Genomic DNA, 19,142 nt, shown 5'->3' on the forward strand with positions numbered 1-19,142 from the left:
CAATTTCTATTTCAAGAGCTTTATGCTTGCTCAGTTTTTGCTAGGCCTTGACAGATACGTTTATATCGATTGGGACAGTCATATCAATGAGGAGGCATGATTTTTGTTTGAAGTCTTTCAGTATGATGTCTGGCCTATTCGCATCTATCTTTCTGTCAGTTTGAATGGTGAAGTTCCAGAGGAGTGAGATGTGATCATTTTCAAGCACTGGAGGTGGTTTGTGTTACCACCAGTTTTTATAATGGGACAGGTCCAGGTTTTTGCAAATTACCCAGTGAATATATTGTGCTGCTCTAGCATGCCTGTTGAGATACTCTGCAAGCTAAAGAAGACTGCACATGGAGACAACATGATCAATGGTTTCATTTTGTTGATGACATAAACGACATGTTGGGCTACTGCCGTTCTTTAATGTGTTGGCCTGGTGGTTCCTTGTAGGTAGGCATTGATCTTGGGTTGGTATGATAAACCCTTCAGTTTCTGATTTTAAGCCAGAAGACAGAAAACATTGATGGGTAAGGGATTTGTCAACATCCACGCTATCCGCTCTCCTTGGGTATTTGCCATTGAGAAATTTTTCTTGCCATTTATCAATAAGAATATCTAAGGCAGCAGTTTTCTCACGGGTTTTCATACGCCTAACTTTTTCTGAGCTTGTTTCTAGTTCGTCTAATTTTAGAATTTGTTGTATTTGGAACTCACTTAGATATTCCTTTGCCTGCTTTGTTACTGAGTATGATGCTTTCTGGTTATTATTATTATCATCATCATCATTATTATTATTATTATTATTATTATTATTATTATTATTATTATTATTATTATTATTATTATTATTATTATTATTATTATTATTATTATTATCTCGTAGCCAATTGCTTATAGATATACGTGTGTATATTGTTGTTGTCGCTGTTGTTTGTCTTTTACTTACCAACACATGTTCTTCTATTGAAATAATAGCCTCGTCTGCAGTAACAAGTGAAAGATGTTCCTCTCCTGACGCATCTACCATTTCTCCCGCACCGATTCCATCTGCATGATCCGACGGCTGGAAAATAGAAGAAAAAATATTACAAGAAACAATCAGAATTCCATCATCATCAGCATCATCATAATGGCAGAATAGTTACCACACCGGCGGCATTTCAACCGCATCTTTACGTTCTAAGTTCAAACACAACAGACGTCGACTTAGCCTTTCATCATTTTGGGGTCGATTTAATAAGTACCAGATGAACACTGGGGTCGATGTGATCTACTTATCCCCGCCCCCAAAATTACTACCCCGGAAGCAAAATTGGAAATTATTACTATTATTATTATTATTATTATTATTACTCATATACATAAAACAGACCAGACTGTTGGGAACGAAAAGACCCTAACAGGGGCCTACAAGCAGCCTTAAATACCAATAACCCTCCTAAGTATCTTAGCTGTCCCTCATAACACGGTTTTCTGGTGCTGTAATAAACTGGGTTTTATGCCTATTTCCTCCAACCATCATTTCAGATCTTTAGGGATTGTTCCCAATGCACCTATAACTATTGGGATACATTTTTACCCCCACTTTCTACAGTTTTTGTAATTCAATGTCTAGGTCCTGGTACTTCGCTATTTTTTCTATTCCTTTCATTTCGAGTTTTTCGTCATTTGAGACTTCAAAATCAATAATTCTGGTACTTTCTATTCTCTTTATCTGCTACTACCAAATCAGGCCCTCCAGCTTCTATTCCTCTGTCAGTTTGAATATTAAAGTCCCACAACATCTTATATTTCTTACTTTCTAATACTTTTCTAGGTTCATGTTCATACCATTTGTCTGCATGTTAAAAATCCTAGTTTTCTACACAACTCCGAATGGATTACTCTTCCGAGGATGTCATGTATTTTCTTGTATTCTTTCTCTGCCATTATGCTATATTCATTTACTATATGAGAAATGCTTTCTTCTTTTGATTTGCATAGGCTACATTGGGAATCTAATTGGTTATTTTTTCTATCTTGGCTTTTATCCAATTAGTCCTTAACGTTTGATCTTGTGCTGCTACTAACAAACTTTCTCCCTTTTCAACCTTCCTTTCTTCAACAGTAGCCATTTCTTTATTATTATTATTATTATTATTATTATTATTATTATTATTATTATTATTATTATTATCATAAAGGTGGCGAGCTTGCAGAGTCGTTAGCATGCAGGTATTTCCTCTGTCGCTACGTTCTGAGTTCAAATTTCACCGAGGTCGACTTTGCCTATCATCATTTTGGGGCCGATAAATTAAATACCAGTTAAGTACTGGGGCCGATGGAATCTATTTACTTCTCCCCGAAATTCCAGGCCTTTTGCCTAGAGTAGAAAAGATTATTACTTATACATAAACGAGTGCTGTTGTTGTTGTTGTGCTTTACTTACCAACGCATGTTCTCCCATTGAAACGGAAACCTCGTTTACAGACACATCTATAGGATCCTGGTGTGTTGATGCATCTCCCGTATCTCCCACACCGATATTTCCATCTGCATTCGTTTCTGTCTGCAAAGTAAAACAAAGTTATTGCATGTGTATAACACTTATATACAGTATTCTTCTAGAGAATGTTTAAGAAAACAAAAGAATATACTGTGCAGCTCTATCAAGCTAAAGAAGACTGCACATGGAGACAACATGATCAATGGTTTCAATTCGTTGTTGACATACACGACATGTTGCACTACTGCGCTTCTTTAATATGTTAGCCCGGTGGTTCCTTGAAGGTAGGCAGTGATCGTCGGCTGCTATGATAAACCCTTTAGTTTCTGATTTTAAGCCACAAGCCATTAACCATTGATGGCTAAGGACTTTGTCAACATCAACATTATTTGCTCTCTTTGGGTATTTGCCATTGAGAAATTTTTCTTGCCATTTATCAATAAGAATATCTAAGGCAGCAGTTTTCTCACGGGTTTTCGTACGCCTAACTTTTTCTGTGCTTGTTTCTAGTTCGTCTAATTTTAGAATTTGTTGTATTTGGAACTCACTTAGATATTCCTTTGCCTGCTTTGTTACTGAGTATGATGCTTTCTGGTTATTATTATTATTATTATTATTATTATTATTATTATTATTATTATTATTATTATTATTATTATTATTATTATTATTATTATTATCATCATTATTATTATCTCCTAGCCAATTGCTTATAGATATACGTGTGTATATTGTTATTGTCGCTGTTGTTTGTCTTTTACTTACCAACACACGTTCTTCTATTGAAATAATAGCCTCGTCTGCAGAGACAAGTGAAAGATGTTCCTCTCCTGACGCATCTACCATTTCTCCCGCACCGATTCCATCTGCATGATCCGACGGCTGGAAAGTAGAAGAAAAAATATTACAAGAAACAATCAGAATTCTATCATCATCATCATCATCATCATCATCATCATCATCATCATCATCATCATCATTATCACCATCGTTAGCAGAATCGTTAGCACGCCGAGAAAAATGTTTGGCGGCATTTCGTCCGTCTTTATGTTCTGCGTTCAAATTCCGCCAAGGCTGACTTTGCATTTCATCGTTTCGGGGTCGATAAATGAAGTCCCAGATGAGCACTGGGGTTGATATAACCAATTAGTGCCAATCACAGAGATTTTATGATTTGTGTATATTTTATAGCTCCGAGGTTGACTTTGCCTTTCATCCTTTCAGGGTCGATAAATTAAGTACCACTGAAACAGTGGGGTCGATGTAATCGTCTAGCCCTCAACCCAAAATGTCAGGCCTTGTGCATATAGTAAAAGGGATTATTATTATTATTATCATTACAATTATCATTATCATTATTATTATTATTACTATTAAAATTATTATTGTTATTGTTATTATTATTATTATTGAGTGAGAGAGCAGTGCATGCCATCAAAGTGACACTGGGGTAAAATATACGAAGCTCATTATACCCATCATGACTACCCGTCTGATAAGGGTACACCAGGCACATGCATCACAACCATACATGTACAACATGGTGATCTCATATCAAGATAAACAGCGCATGACCTTGCAGGTGGGGGCCCAGTTAGAATTTTCTTCAGGTCGAGTAGCTCATCCAGCTCAAAAGGTCCCTGAATAAGGTTTGTTTAAGGATGTTGAGCAAAACACCCATGTTTCCAAAGGTGAATTATTCAAACTCCAAAGAATTCCTCTCAACACATGGCTATGACGCTCCCCTACAACTTCTGCTCATGATCAGAGATGCACATATCGTCAGCCACCAAGGGACATGCTCAACTGGTTAAGGTCAAACAACTGACAAGCAAATCTGTGGTATTAAGCAGAATATTTGCTGTAGACCATCTTTTATACCAAGACAAAACAATGTACATGATAACACTTCCAATCAATTAAGATCAGAAGCCATGAGAGCCACTGCCTGGCACTGCATCATCATCATCATCATCATCATCATCATCATCATCATCATCATCATCATCATCACTGTAGTTGTTATTAAGGCGGTGAGCTGGCAGAGTCGTGAACACGCCGGACAAAATTCTTAGCGTTATTTCTTTGTTCTGAGTTCAAACTCTGCCAATGTCGACGTTGGAATCCATCGTTTCGGAGTCGATGAAATGAGTAGCATTGAATTATTAGGGTCGATGTAATCGACTGACCCAGCCTACCCCAAAATATCAGGCCTTGCGCCTGTTGTAGAATAAGGGATATGCATCATCTTCCTTTGACAGAGAAAGAAGACAGACCTTTCTCAGATTATTCCCTGTGAAAAAGGGATGATATACAACATCAAAATGGACGTGAACTAATCAAATATGTTGGAAAGAAGACGTCACGATACTCATTTGCATATATTAGAATATAAAACAGAAAAAAAAAATAGATGAAATAGCGCTGCTTTTCTTCAAAGGATTGTGATATGAAAAAATGGAAATTTCAAACGAGGCTATTGGTCATTATATTTGGATATAAGATATAAAATATATATAAAAAAAAAATTAGGCCTTATCCACAGATTACATCTGGACAGTACTGAAAACATATTCTTACCTTTGCACCTTCCAGGCGTGCCGATCCATCCTCTACAGCATCTGAGACAGGTTGTACGAATTCTCCTGAAAGCCGTCCTGTTAAATGAGAGAAGGATAGAATAATTGGATATATAACCAGAACGCAGTGATGGTAATTTCAGAGAATCACACACACACACACACACACACACACACACACACACACACAAGTTACATTTTCAGAATATACACCTGTATGTTCTGAAAATGTTATTTTCCTAAATAAAGTGCATTTCATATTGAAGGCTCTGATGAAGCTAGAGGATGATATACTGGTACTCAACTAAGATTGCACCACATTCTATTGCAGAAACAGTTCTTAGCTAATGAAGTTCGTTACATAAGCTTTGTTTTTCCGGTGTCATTTCTATTACCATTCTACCCTCATCTACCATTGAATTCTGGTCCAAACCTATCTTGAGTTTTACACCATGTTGTTATTTTCGGTATGCCCAAGCGAAATATTAAGATATAAATAAGTGAGGGTAATGAATACTTATTTATGCGACTTCATTAATATTCAAGAGGAGACTGGCAAATTATTTCAGTTCATTTGGAGATAATAATAAGAGAGTCTTAGTAAACTAATCTGGTCGAGTAAAGACAAAAACAAAACACTATACAATCGATTGGGAATTAATTTCCACTGCAAAACCACACAGACCTGGAACTAAACAATGTGATTTATGCTTAGAAGAATTTCACTAGATTTTTCTTCATCTAAAGGCAATACAATAAATTGTAGACTGGAACAAGCTTCGGGATGCTTGCACATGAGAAAATTCATATTTGTTCAGTATAATTAACTAATAAACATTTAAACAACAGGATGTTTTGAAATGACGGACTATAAGAGATTAGCCAATCAAAACTTGAATTGAAAACATTTCGCGTCTAAATTCTCCAACAACTTTACATCATACAACGCAGAGTAAATAAACGAAGGACTTTAAAGACATAAATCAAGGGATATTAAGGAGAAGACCCTGAAGGAAGTGCACCAGCAATATAGTAGGGGTGTAATTGCAACGGTTACTAATCGATGCAGTTGAAACACGTGTGGATTTATGTCAGGCTGTATACGTAAAAATAATTCAACGCAACGCTATGCCACTTCGCAATAATCTGAACGCATAGATATAGGTGCATTCATTACATCATTCGTTTACTTGTCTCAGTTATTTGAGTGCGGTCAAGCCTAGAACATATTCTGTCGGTGTCTTTTGAGAAACTACTAAGATGCAGGGACGTAACACACCAACACCGGTTGTCAAGCGATGGCGGTGGTGAGGGACAAGCACAGACACACAGAAATATATATATGTGTGTGTGTGTGTGTGTGTGTGTGTGTGTGTGTGTGTGTGTGTGTGTGTGTGTGTGTGTGTGTGTGTACGTATAGATATTCGACGGGATTCTTTAAGTTTCCGTCTACCGAATCCACTCATAAGGATTGGGTCGGCCTGAGGCTATCTTAGGAGACACTCACAACGCAGTTGCACTAAACCCGGAACCACGTGGTTGGGAAGTAAGCTTCTTACCATACAACCACGCTACGCTTATCCGCCACTACATTCCGCCATGGCAAGGTTTAATTTGTGTATACAAATTTAATCTGCGGTCCATGGGAAGAGCCGTTTTAACGATGCGTCCTGCTCAGCTCTTCGAAACGCCGGTGTTAAAACGGGGGTAGCTGATGAAGAAGAATGTTCTCTATGTGGCTTGCGTGTTTTCTCGTCTACGTTTTGTTTGCAATGTCCTGTACCCAGATATGCACCTATACATACAGGTGGATGTCGGTATGCATATTCCTGTACGTATATATGCATATACTCATTTAATATTTGTTTATATATATATATATATATATATATATATATATATATATATATATATATATATATATATATATATATATACACATATATATATATACACCCACACGTATACAACAGATTAGTATACATTATGGACTCAGATACCAGTGCTCGTCACGGGAATTCAGAAACAAATATAGACGTGTGTTAGTGTATGTGAGTGTGTGTGTGTTGTGTGTGTGTGTGTGTGTGTGTGTGTGTGTGTGTGTGTGTGTGTGTGTGTGTGTGTGTGTGCGCGCGTGTGTGTGTGCGTGTGTGTGTTGCACGCATAGTAGCGAGAGTGAATTCAAAAAGAAATACAGATTTCAATTATACAAGACATCACAGTATTAACTTCTACATTTTACTTGTGACCATATTCGGGTAAATAAATAACTCATTGAATAATTAGATGAATGAAAATGTATATATGAAGGGAGGAGTAAAATGCCGTTAGCTTAGGTTTTACGTTATTATGGATGCCGTTATATTGAAAGTTTACTTTGTATAGAAAATCCGGAAAGGTGGCTGCGTATTTACCTGTATTTTGTACACCGTCTCAAGAACCAACACCAGCTTCTTCGGGACTTTTTGTAGGTCACGGTTTTATAACATCTCACTCGACATAATCCCCTGGAAAAAAGAATCGACGAATATATAAGTGAGTGTGTGTTTGTGTGTGTGTGTACGTGTGTCTGTATGTGTATAAACATATATACATATATACATATACATACAAACACATATAACAGTATCAAAATAAAATCCCTTGAAGGAATAGGGGTTTTCCAGAGACATAAATAGACGAATATACAAAGAACTGCTCGTGGAAACATCCACACAGATTTGTGAGAACGGAACATCCGTCCCCTCCTTTCGCACACTAAATCAAAGTAGCCTTCTCTGCTTCTAAGCTTTGATCTAACGTGACTCTTGGTCTGAGTGAACCGTAGAAATGCACTTGGCATGGGATCGCCTTGGAAACAAGGCCACCTACTCAACGACCTTAGGTCACTAAGGGTCGATGTAATCACCATCAGTGAAACTAGACTCTCCGACCCACAAGCTTTCTTGCCATCTTTCGTGGGATACGAGAAGTATTTATCTCCATGTCAACATGAAATGGGAGGTTGAACGGCGGTGTTGATCCGTAGAAGCATGGATCTCAAGATAAAGACTATCTTTCTGGATCCAGAAGGCAAGTTGATGGTCCTGGATGTGAATTGTAGTGACGAGATTGCTTCCAGACAGGTACCTGTTTATCCTGCGATAGAAGCAGGGCAGCCGTATTTCTTCAGACATCTACAGGAATGTCGCGAAGTTTAGAGGTATGTCTCTCAGGCCCTGTGCCTATAGTAGACAAAATTAGTATTAAGACGGCGAACTGGCAGAATCGTTAGCACGCTGGACGAAATGCTTAGCGATATTTGACCCGTCGCTACGTTCTGAGATCAAATTCCGCCGAAGTCGACATTGCTTTCATCCTTTTAGCATCGATAAAATAAAACACTGGACTTCATGTAATCGACTCGTCCTCACCTCCCTCAAGCTGCCCTTGTGGAAGAAATTTGAAATAATACTAATTATCATTATCATCTAGAACAGAATTATTTGGGCCCATTGAGGTTCGTAGCTTGGTTACAGGAATCTGGCTTATTCAAGATTGACGCTCCAGAACCAGAATGTATCCAGACTTATGTTAGTGGAACATCTCAATAGAATCAGCAGCCCGGATTAAACACAACGGACCCGATATTGTTGTAAGGCTCCAGGAAAACAGGTCAAGCCCTTTTAAAGAGATCATCTGCCCAGTCGTATGTCGATATCTCATCATATTAAGGCTGCGAGCTGGCAGAAACGTTAGCACGCCGGGCGAGATGCTTCGCGGTATTTCGTCTTTACGTTCTAAGTTCAAATTCCGCCGAGGTTGACTATGTTTTTCATGCTTTCGGGGTCGATAAATTAAATAGAAGTTGCGTACTGGGATCGATCTAATCGACTGGTCCCCACGCCACCACCAAAATTTCGGCCCTTGTGCCTAGGGTAGAAAAGAATACCTCATGAAATATTAAAGAAGAGAAGAAAATTACAAATGCTGGGGTAATTCAGGTACTCTGAGTCCATTCTGTTGCAATCGTTAGGGCAAGCGCCACCTCACCCATTGTTTCCCACCAATATCAGAGGCTCCGAGCAGAGCTACGGTCTCTACTCCTCTCTTTTCACTAAAACATTTAAAACATCACATGGACATAAACACGGTCCAATTATTTAATAAAAGCGTAAAAAACACAAGAAGTACCCAAGAGGAAAGTGGCGATGTGAAATCGGGTGGAATGAAACATTAACTTACCGACTTCTCCTCACAGCAAGACTTTCTCCTTCTGTTGTTGAGTTTCCAGAATCAAGCGTTTCGTTATAAACCGACGTTCCATTATTCAGTAAGGGACTTTCAGTCACTGGTTCATCTTCACTCTCGGAATCTCCTTCATCGGCTGACTCGTCTTCGTCCACTGTCTCGTCGTCACCCACTGATAGTCCTCCATCGTTCGTGTCTTCATCCGCTGACTCGACTTCATCCACTGATTCGTCACCGTCCACTGTCTCCTCTTCGTTCACTGACTCGTCTTCGTCTACTGACTCATCGTCACCCACTGATAGTCCTCCATTGTTCGTGTCTTCATCCGCTGACTCGACTTCATCCAGTGACTCGACCCCGTCCAGTGACTCGCTTTCGTTCACTGAGTCGTCGTCAACCACCCATATTCCTCCATTGTTTGAGTCTTCACCCTCTAACTCCTCTTCATCCACTGACTCTTCTCCATCCACTGACTCGTCTTCACCGTCCTCCGACGACTCGTCATCCACCGAGAGTCCGTCGCCCTCTGATTCCTCTCCACCCTCTGACTCTCCTTCATCGTCTGATCCTGCAACACTCTCTTCTTGTTCCTCATTCTCCGATGAAACATTACTTACTGACGGGTCTTTGTCCCCTAATGTCACACTCAGTCCTTCACTATTCACGGACGGTCCTTTAGTCACCACTGACTCATTAATTACCCGCTGTCCTTCAGTCACCCAAAGACCAACAACGAAAACAAATAAGAAAAGAACGAGGTTCTTCATAGCTGTTATTTTCTTCTCGGTGCTCCCCCTATTTACTGACACACGGACAGCTTCCAATATCAGAAGGAACAGATTTGGAACAGTCCCGTTGCACAATCGGCCAAGCTCTGTCACATCTCTACTAAGACACTCTCACATTTATAACAAATTATCTACACCCTTCTCTGCAATTTCATTGGCACCAAAGAAGTGTTGATGTCATCGAATCCGGGAGGTGAAATCAAAAAAGAACAGAGGTCCGTTATCTTCTATTGTCCAGCAATACGGAAGCAAAACTACTCCATTGTCAGGTAAAAGATGACCGGTGAGAACAGACGACCACTTATGCAAAACAACTGCACAAACAGGAACGCCAAGCACGCCAAGCACGCCCATCACGGTTGTGTGTGTGTGTGTGTGTGTGTGTGTGTGTGTGTGTAAACAAACTCGTTTTTCGACTTCATTTGCATTAAAATAATATGGATGCTTTTCAATTTAATTGTTTTCTTGGAATTGTTGGTTTCCGCCTGTATATGTGTGTGTGTGTGTGTGTGTGTGTGTGTGTGTGTGTGTGTGTGTGTGGAGGCGCAATGGCCCAGTGGTTAGGGTAGCGGACTCGCGGTCATAGGATCGCGGTTTCGATCCCCAGACCGGGCGTTGTGAGTGTTTAATGAGCGAAAACACCTAAAGCTCCACCAGGCTCCGGCAGGGGATGGTAGTGAACCCTGCTGTACTCTTTCACCACAACTTTCTCTCACTCTTACTTCCTGTTTCTGTTGTGCCTGTAATTCAAAGGGTCAGCCTTGTCACACTGTGTCACGCTGAATATCCCCGAGAACTACGTTAAGGGTACACGTGTCTGTGGAGTGCTCAGCCACTTGCACGTTAATTTCACGAGCAGGCTGTTCCGTTGATCGGATCAACTGGAACCCTCGACGTCGTAAGCGACGGAGTGCCAACAACACGTGTGTGTGTGTGTGTGTGTGCGTGCATTAGTGTGTGTTTGTGTGTGTGTGTGTGTGTGTGTGTGTGTGTAGGTGCATTTTTCCAAGATGAGTCCCACAAAGCGGTAAATTGTTTAAGTGACTTCAAAGATAGTCTAGGGCTGACGAAAACTTTGCCAGTAAATTTTGCTGATAGAAACTGAAAGAAGCCTGTCATATATATATATATATATATATATATATATATATATATATATATATATATATATATATATATATATATATATATATATATAGATAGATAGATACATATATATATATATATATATATATATATATATATATAGATAGATAGATAGATAGATATACATATGTGTATATATATATTATATATATATATATAGATAGATATTATAAAATCTGGTAATTAGTCATATATTAATTAATATCGATTAATTATCAGGAGGCCAGCGCATTTAAAGAATCAAAGAGATTCAGAAATATTATCTGCAATCTCAGGGGATTAAGGTATATATAGATAGATATACATATACATATACATAGATACATATATATCATATATCATATATATATATATATATATATATATATATATATATATATATATATATATATATATATATATATGTATATATATATATATATATATATATATGTATGTATGTATGTATATATTATATTATGTTATATGAATGAACGCTGATGTGAATTTTCGCATCTTTAATTGTCCAAGTATCGTTTGACAATCGTTGTGAATGTCCCTCTCACTTAGCGATGCGGCAAAGTGTATCGATAGAATGTGTGTCAGGCTTAAAAATTACTGGGTTTGGTATGTTCGACTGAAAACTTAAAGCTGATTCCACAATATGGCCCCCACTCAAAATACTGAGTTACGTAAAGAAAAACAAATATAAAATATGTATATATGTATAGGTTTATGCATTTCTTAATTTATCTGTCTGTCTGTCTGTCTCTCTATCTATCTGTCTGTCTCTCTATCTATCTATCTATCTATCTATCTATCTATCTATCTATCTATCTATCTATCTATCTATCTGTCTATATATATATATATATATATATATATATATATATATATATATCTGCCTGGGTGAGGAGGTGCAACAGGGCAACAAAGCCACCATTCGGTCTCTGGTAGATGAACAGGGGCGCGAATTACGCGAGCCAAGTAAAATGTGTGAGGCCTTTCAACAGCATTTTGCCCGACTGTTCATGACGAGTGGCGAGCGAGAACGCAGGGTAGACCTTAGTGCCTATCTGCACAGCCTGCCACGACTCTCCACATGAGAGACAAGGTGCTGCGAAGGTGCCCTCACAGCGGCGGAAGTGCAGGATACGATGGCAGAATGCTCGTGGGACAAATCGCCCGGTTTGGAAGGTCTACGCACGCGCTTAACATTTGGAGTCGTCTTGGCAACTGTGTACTGCAAATGGCACCAAAACGGAAGCATCCAAATAAGGGGGACGTAATAGATAACTTTAGGCCCATCACTCTACTCAATGCAGACTTGAAAATTTTGGCCAAGGTGTTAGCCAAGATGTTGGCGCTTGTCATCGAGAAACTTGTCGACAAGGTGCAAACGTGCTCCGTGTCGTGCCGGAGCATCCATGACAACCTTGATCTGATGCGCTACATCATAGACTGGGTTGTTAAGGAACCTGGCATGGGTGGGGCCTTGATCAATTTGGATCAATCCAAAGCATTCGATAGGGTAGACCATTGATACTTGGAGACTGTCCTCATAGCGGCTGCTTTTCGTCCCGTGTTCCGCTGCTGGATAGTTGCTTTGTACAGAGGCATCCGTTCGGTAATTCGCGTAAATGGACATCTATCGAGACCTTATGACATTGAAAGTTCGGTCTGTGAGGGATGCTTCCTCCGTGGCTTCTATACGTATTCACTCTCGAGCCACTACTGCAGAAGCTGGGCGACGCTGAAGGGCATCCCGCGAGAATTGGGATCCAGGACAAGCGTGTCTGCATACGCGGACGATGTCACCGTCATAGTATCTTGCTAGAAACACATCGAGCTCGTCGGCGATACACTGAAAGACTTCAACCGGGAAAAGTCAGTGGGCTTGCGGCTCGGCACCTGGAGAAGCAAGCCCATGCCGTCAACCAGCTCCTCCGTCGTGAGACGCTGGACTGACGGTCCGGTGGAGTTGCTCGGAGTCTGGTTTCGTCTGGACCCCCAAACGGAGAAGAAGTGGAACGAGATAACGAGTAGGGTGGTCACTCACGCCTGCAATGGGCCGAGAGGAAGCTGTCCCTAAAAGGTCGGGCGGAGGTGGTGACATGTACATCGCGTCCGTCATCTAGTACCATCTAGCCGTCGTGTCTTGTTCTGATCCTACCATCACCAAACTAGGACGCATTCTCTTCCGTTTCTTGTGGAAGGGAAGCGTTCCGATGGTCAGGCGATCCGTTTGCTGCCAACACCCGTTAAAAGAAGGACTGGACATGCCGTGGTTAATGATGCGCAGACACGCGCTGAGACTGCGACATCTCCGGCTCTACGTAGACAACGGTGAACAGGTGTGGTCGCCGTTTGTGCGGCGCACTTTCCCGCAGCTCGTCTCCATGACCTAACTGCAGTCGTGGATCAAGAAGAGGCCGAGGAAGGGCGATTGGCACCGCGAGTGTCGCGTTGCTCTCTGGCAACTCCAACACCCCAGGTCAACCTTGAGTGACTGCATCACAACTAACGCATTCTATAGTGGATGAGTGGAGGGAAGGTACGACGACGATCTCGGGGCGAACCTGGGCGTCGACGAGGAATACCTGACCCGCCTGTTTAAGACGACCTTCGGGCCGGGACCTATGGACAACTTCCAGAGATCCCAGGGCTGGCAGTGCTATCGAGAAGCGCCACCCGTTCTGGATAAGCTCTACAGGCATGGCTTGAGAAAGACGGGGCCGACCTGTCCGAGATGCGGGCAGAGCGACGAAACCGTTCTGCACGCACTCGTACAGTGTCCAACCATCTCCGACCTGTGGGTCTATGTTGAACGACTGCTATCGCGTGTGGGTCGAGTCAGTTTATCAGCTGAGTCTATCGTGAATATTGCCGCGCCTCCTTCCTTGAAACGGGAAGGAAGAGCTATTTTCATCGTACTTGTGGCTATGGCGAAAGAATGTCTGAAAGGTCTAGAGACAAACACTTTCCTCTCTGGTGAATCTCTCATCAACTTCTTCAAGTATCACTCGAAGAGGAAAGTGAGAGTAGAGAGGGAAGTTTTGTCTAGTAAATGTTTCAAAAAAAAAAAAAAGATGGGTGAATGTAGCAAGGATGGCACATGTGAATGACAGAGCCACCTTGAGCATAATCCTATGAACTAAAAAAAAAAGAAGGGAAAAAGAGAGTCACTGCATGACATTTTGCCCGAGGTTACCGTGGTCTTTTCCGAAGGCTCTACTTTCCACGGATAAACCTTATCTGTTTCTCGTTTTTATACTATGACATTTCTGTGATACACGATCCCTATTGATCGGCCTTAAAAATTTTTTTTTTTTAGGAACCTTTTTGATCGAATTTCTAGCCCACCCTTTTTCTTATTTTTCTTTCTTCTCTTCCCAAAAAGAAAAGCTCTACTTTGTATTTTGTCCCCTGTGTTCAGCCCTGTGTGGCCAATAAAGAAGCATATCTATCTATCTATCTATCTATCTATCTATCTATCTATCTATCTATCTATCTATCTATCTATCTCTCTGTCTATCTGTCTGTCTGTCTGTATGTCTATCTATCTATCTATCTGTCTGTCTATCTGTCTGTGTGTCAATCAATCAATCAATCAATCTATCTATCTATCTATCTATCTATCTATCTATCTATCTATCTATCTCTCCACATGGACGGACGCTAGACAAATCGGCTCCCATGTAAGTTGCATTTTTCACCTGTTAAAAGACCTATTTTGTTTTTTAATTTTTGTATAAGTTGTGTATAACACAAAATAATTCGTGAACATATATTTTTCAAATCGGAAATAGCTCTATTTAGAGCCTTATTTCCAAAAATTCAAAAACATCTTCCTTGATCCTAGCCATATTCTGTAAAACGAATATGGCTAAAGTATACAACAAGGCCGATTTCCCGCCCTAATGCCAGAGGCGAAAGAACTTAATGCCGTTCCGCATGTACGCAGACAGGTGGTGGAGAAGAGCAATGATTCTGAATCTACTGCTGCTGCCTCAACCACCATCACTACCACCATCACGTGTAAAAACTCTGCTGCTACAGCAGTCTTGCCTGCCACCGTCACCAGTGAAAACAACAACGACAACAACAACAACAACAGCAGCAACAACAAGGACACAAATGTCCTTGCTAACAAAACCACTGTCCTCACCACTGATACCACCACTACCGCCACCACCACCACAACAAACACGAACTTTGCCGAGGCTTTGAAGCCCAGAAAAAGAATATTGAATATATCGAAAGAGAAATTACTCGCATGCAAAAGCATGCTAAGTAAAAAGACATTACAGTCCATCTTCAAACACCTGCGGCTTTAAAATAAACATAGAAAAAAAAAACTATCATCTACAGAACCATAAATATAAAGACAAAGACTCCGGAAAAATTCACTCAAGAAAAGGTTGAGAAGTGCCTAAGGCGCCTATGGTCTTATAAAACTTACATAACGAGAGGAACGAAGTTCACAACAATAGAGGTAAGATTCGACAGCGAGCAGCGAGCCTAGGACCTCTCCACAAAGTCATTACAACACGAGAACCTGCTCATGATCCCTACGTACCTTGGTCGTAGGGTTACGAAGATAAAGATTTCGAATGTGCCTCCTGAAATTGAGAAAGAATGGCTCGTATCTGCCATATGTCTCGGCATAGAGGAGGAAATAAACATTTTAGAAGCTACTGCCGTGTACAATGAAAACTGGATTGGCCAGGAATTTCAACTCCTGGTACAAGTTGATCCAGCAAATTATGAGAAAATTCCACACAGTATCCAATTAACAGAGGATTCAAGTTTCCATGTTGCCGTCGAAGGCAGAAGGCCAGTTTGCTGCGTTTGTAGTAGCAAAACTCACCTTCGAAACACATGCCCAGTAGCCCAGGAGCAAAGGCAACAACAACGTCAACAATACCAAGAAAGACAACAACAACAACCACAAGAAAGCCAGAAACACAAGAAAAAAACAGCATTACTGCCCACACCGCCATATGCACAACTGGTCAAGCAGCTGTACAACGAAATGGAGAATCGCCAGCAGCCAGCAAGCCAACCGAGCCAGACAACAACACCACCAGTACCACCAAGAACAGAATCAGCACCATCACCACCACCACCAACAACAACAACAACAACCCCACAAGAAGAAGGGAACACGAAAAAGACTCCCACCCCACCCCCAAAAACCCAAACACCACATCCCAACTGTCACGAAACATCACCAACACCACCAACAACAAAATCAACCCGCACAAAAATAGACCCCAACACCCTTCCCCTCCCACCCTCCGATTCCTTCGACATGTCGTCAGATGAAGATGACACAGAGGATTGGCAAGTGGCCATGGGGGGAAGAAGAAAAAGAGGCAAAAAAAGAACGGAAAAACAAACAAACAAAGCGGGGAAGTTTACCAGCCCCGAAACCAACACATCCACAGAAAACAAAAGCACCAACACAAACGCACCAACACACAACCCCCCAACAATGTTGACAGCGATAAACACAAACAATCCAGACCTAATGAATTTCATTAGGTCAAACACTAACATAACAGAAAATGACACGAAAACAAGCAATCACCCACGTACAACACCACCACAACACATCAAAATCATACACATAACACGTAGCACATACAATACACTGAAATCTCTCTACCCGGATGCAGTAGGGAGATTCCAGAAATATTCCTCTAAAAGACTGTATAAAGACCTTCTGAGAGAAGACTGTGAGGCGAAGAACCAAGAACTTTCGGACAGTAAGTAACTCTCTCTCTCTCCTTTCGTGTGTAAAACACAAATTTTGATAGGACCATGCTCAAAATAGGTAGCATAAATGTACGTGGAAACAAGGGTATCTGTTAAACGACATCAAGTCACAAAATCTGCATGTCATAGCTATCAGCGAGACCAGACTCCACAGCCCGCGGGCCCTCCAGCACATGTTCGGCGGACATTTCAACATTTATTTTTCTCCGTGTTTGCCGAGAATGGGTGGAGGAGGCACCGCGGTGCTTCTTCGGAAGAGTTTGGACCTCAAAGTAAAAGCAATTTTCCTAGACCCGGAGGGTAGGCTGGTCGTCTTGGATGTCGACGGCAGCAATGGGTGTGCTTTTCGACTGATAGCAGTTTATGCACCGTCTTTAACAGGCCGGCCAGATTTCTATCGACGTCTAGAGGTTTTCTTGGGAACGTCTCGACCTTTACTTTTAGTGGGGGATTGGAACGCTACCCTGGACACGCATCTAGATTACGCAGGCAGCGATAGCAATAGAAAGGGATGCAAAAGCCTCAAAGACCTGCTCAGACGTTTCCAACTGTCTGACAGGTACCGACTGGATCACCCGAATGTGCCAACGTGGACATGGAGTAGCCGCATCGGGTCGTCCAGATCGTACTTAGATAGGATATTATGTAGGACAGTGGATAAGGATAGAGTAGGTTGTCCACAATTCCACATAGTCAGCTACACAGACCACAAATTTGTCACTTGTACGCTTGACTTAGATAAGACACATAGACAGGGACCCGGTTACTGGAAGCTGAACGCGTCGTTCACGGCACGCCAGGCTTACAGGGACCGGATTAGCACTTTAGTTAAGAGAGCATTAACGGGTGCCATCATCAACAACAGATGGTGGTATGTCCTCAAAAAAGCAATCAAGTCAGAATCGGTTAGGTACAGTAAGGCCCTAGCGTTAGACCGAAATAGAATAGAGGGAGACCTAGTTAAGAAATTAGAAGAGGCACTTAGTACTGGCATCGCGTCCAACGTAGTGGCGGCGAGGTTGGCCCTCGACCAACACTTCAACGTCAAACATGAAGGATGCGTTGTCAGAGCTAGGATGCGTGCTCTGAGGGACGAGGGAGTTGGAGAGGCCCGAGAGGCCCGAGTAGCGGAGGCGCAACGAGGCAACAGTGCCACCATTAGGTCTCTGACAGATGAAGAAGGGCGCGAATTACTCGAGCCTAAAAGGATGTGCGAGGCCTTTCAACAGCACTTTGCCCGACTGTTCGGTACAACTGGTGGGTCAGAACGCAGAGTAGATTTTAGTGCCTACCTACATGACCTGCTACGACTCTCAGCAAGAGAGGCGGAGTGTTGTGAAAGACCCATCACAGCCGCGGACGTACGGGATGCGATGGCAGGCTGCAAGAGAGACAAGTCGCCAGGCTTGGACTGTCTGCCCTACGAACTTTATCGTCATATGCCAGATTTGTTTGGAGGCGTCTTGGCAGCTGTCTACTGCAACTGGCAGCAAAACGGGAGCATCCCCGTCTTTGTAAAGCGAGGAGCAGTGGCACTACTAAAGAAAGACCCAAACAAGGGGAACGTCATAGATAATTTTCGGCCCATCACTCTGCTCAACGCAGATTTGAAAATTGTGGCCAAAGTGTTAGCCGAGAGGTTGGGGCTTGTCATCGAGAAACTAGTCGACAGGGCACAGACGTGCGCCGTGCCGGGTAGGAGTATCCATGACAACCTCCATCTGATCCGCTACATCATGGACAGGGTAGTTAAGGAACCTGGCATGGGTGGGGCGCTGATCAATTTGGATCAATCAAAAGCCTTCGATAGGGTAGACCATCACTACTTGGAAGCCGTCCTCATAGCGGCTGGTTTCGGTCCCGTCTTCCGCGGCTGGATCGCTGCCTTATACAGCGGCATCCGCTCGGTAGTTCGCGTAAACGGTCATCTATCCAGACACTTCGGCATCATGCGTTCGGTTCGTCAAGGATGCCCCCTCTCGGCCCTTCTGTGTGTGGTAGACCCGAGCGAAAGGATTAGAGACGAAAACTTACCTCTCTGGCCAATCGCTCATCAACTTTTTCAAGTATCACTTGAAAAGGAAGGTGAGAATAGAGAGACAGTTTTTGTCTCGTGAAAGTTTCATTAAAAGGTGGGTGAATGTAGCAAAGATGGTGCGTGCGAGT

At 41.8% G+C, this 19,142-nt stretch overlaps 1 protein-coding gene across 1 annotated transcript in view; it reads right to left on the minus strand.

The window, feature by feature from the left end:
* Nucleotides 1-10,163, minus strand: part of LOC149130295 (uncharacterized) — a 12,371-nt gene extending 2,208 nt beyond the window's left edge. Inside the window, exons 1-6 of the mRNA XM_089345299.1 lie at nt 9,277-10,163; nt 7,467-7,559; nt 5,054-5,130; nt 3,239-3,355; nt 2,417-2,536; nt 935-1,051 (exon numbers count right to left, since the gene is read on the minus strand). Of these exons, the coding sequence (XP_089201425.1) occupies nt 935-1,051; nt 2,417-2,536; nt 3,239-3,355; nt 5,054-5,130; nt 7,467-7,559; nt 9,277-10,049 (1,297 nt within the window). The 5' untranslated portion in view covers nt 10,050-10,163. The remainder of the gene's footprint in view (nt 1-934; nt 1,052-2,416; nt 2,537-3,238; nt 3,356-5,053; nt 5,131-7,466; nt 7,560-9,276) is intronic.
* Nucleotides 10,164-19,142: the final 8,979 nt, after the last annotated feature.

This window comes from Octopus bimaculoides, chromosome 29 (genome assembly GCF_046866305.1).
Source record: "Octopus bimaculoides isolate indiv1 chromosome 29, ASM4686630v1, whole genome shotgun sequence".
NCBI lineage: Eukaryota > Metazoa > Mollusca > Cephalopoda > Octopoda > Octopodidae > Octopus > Octopus bimaculoides.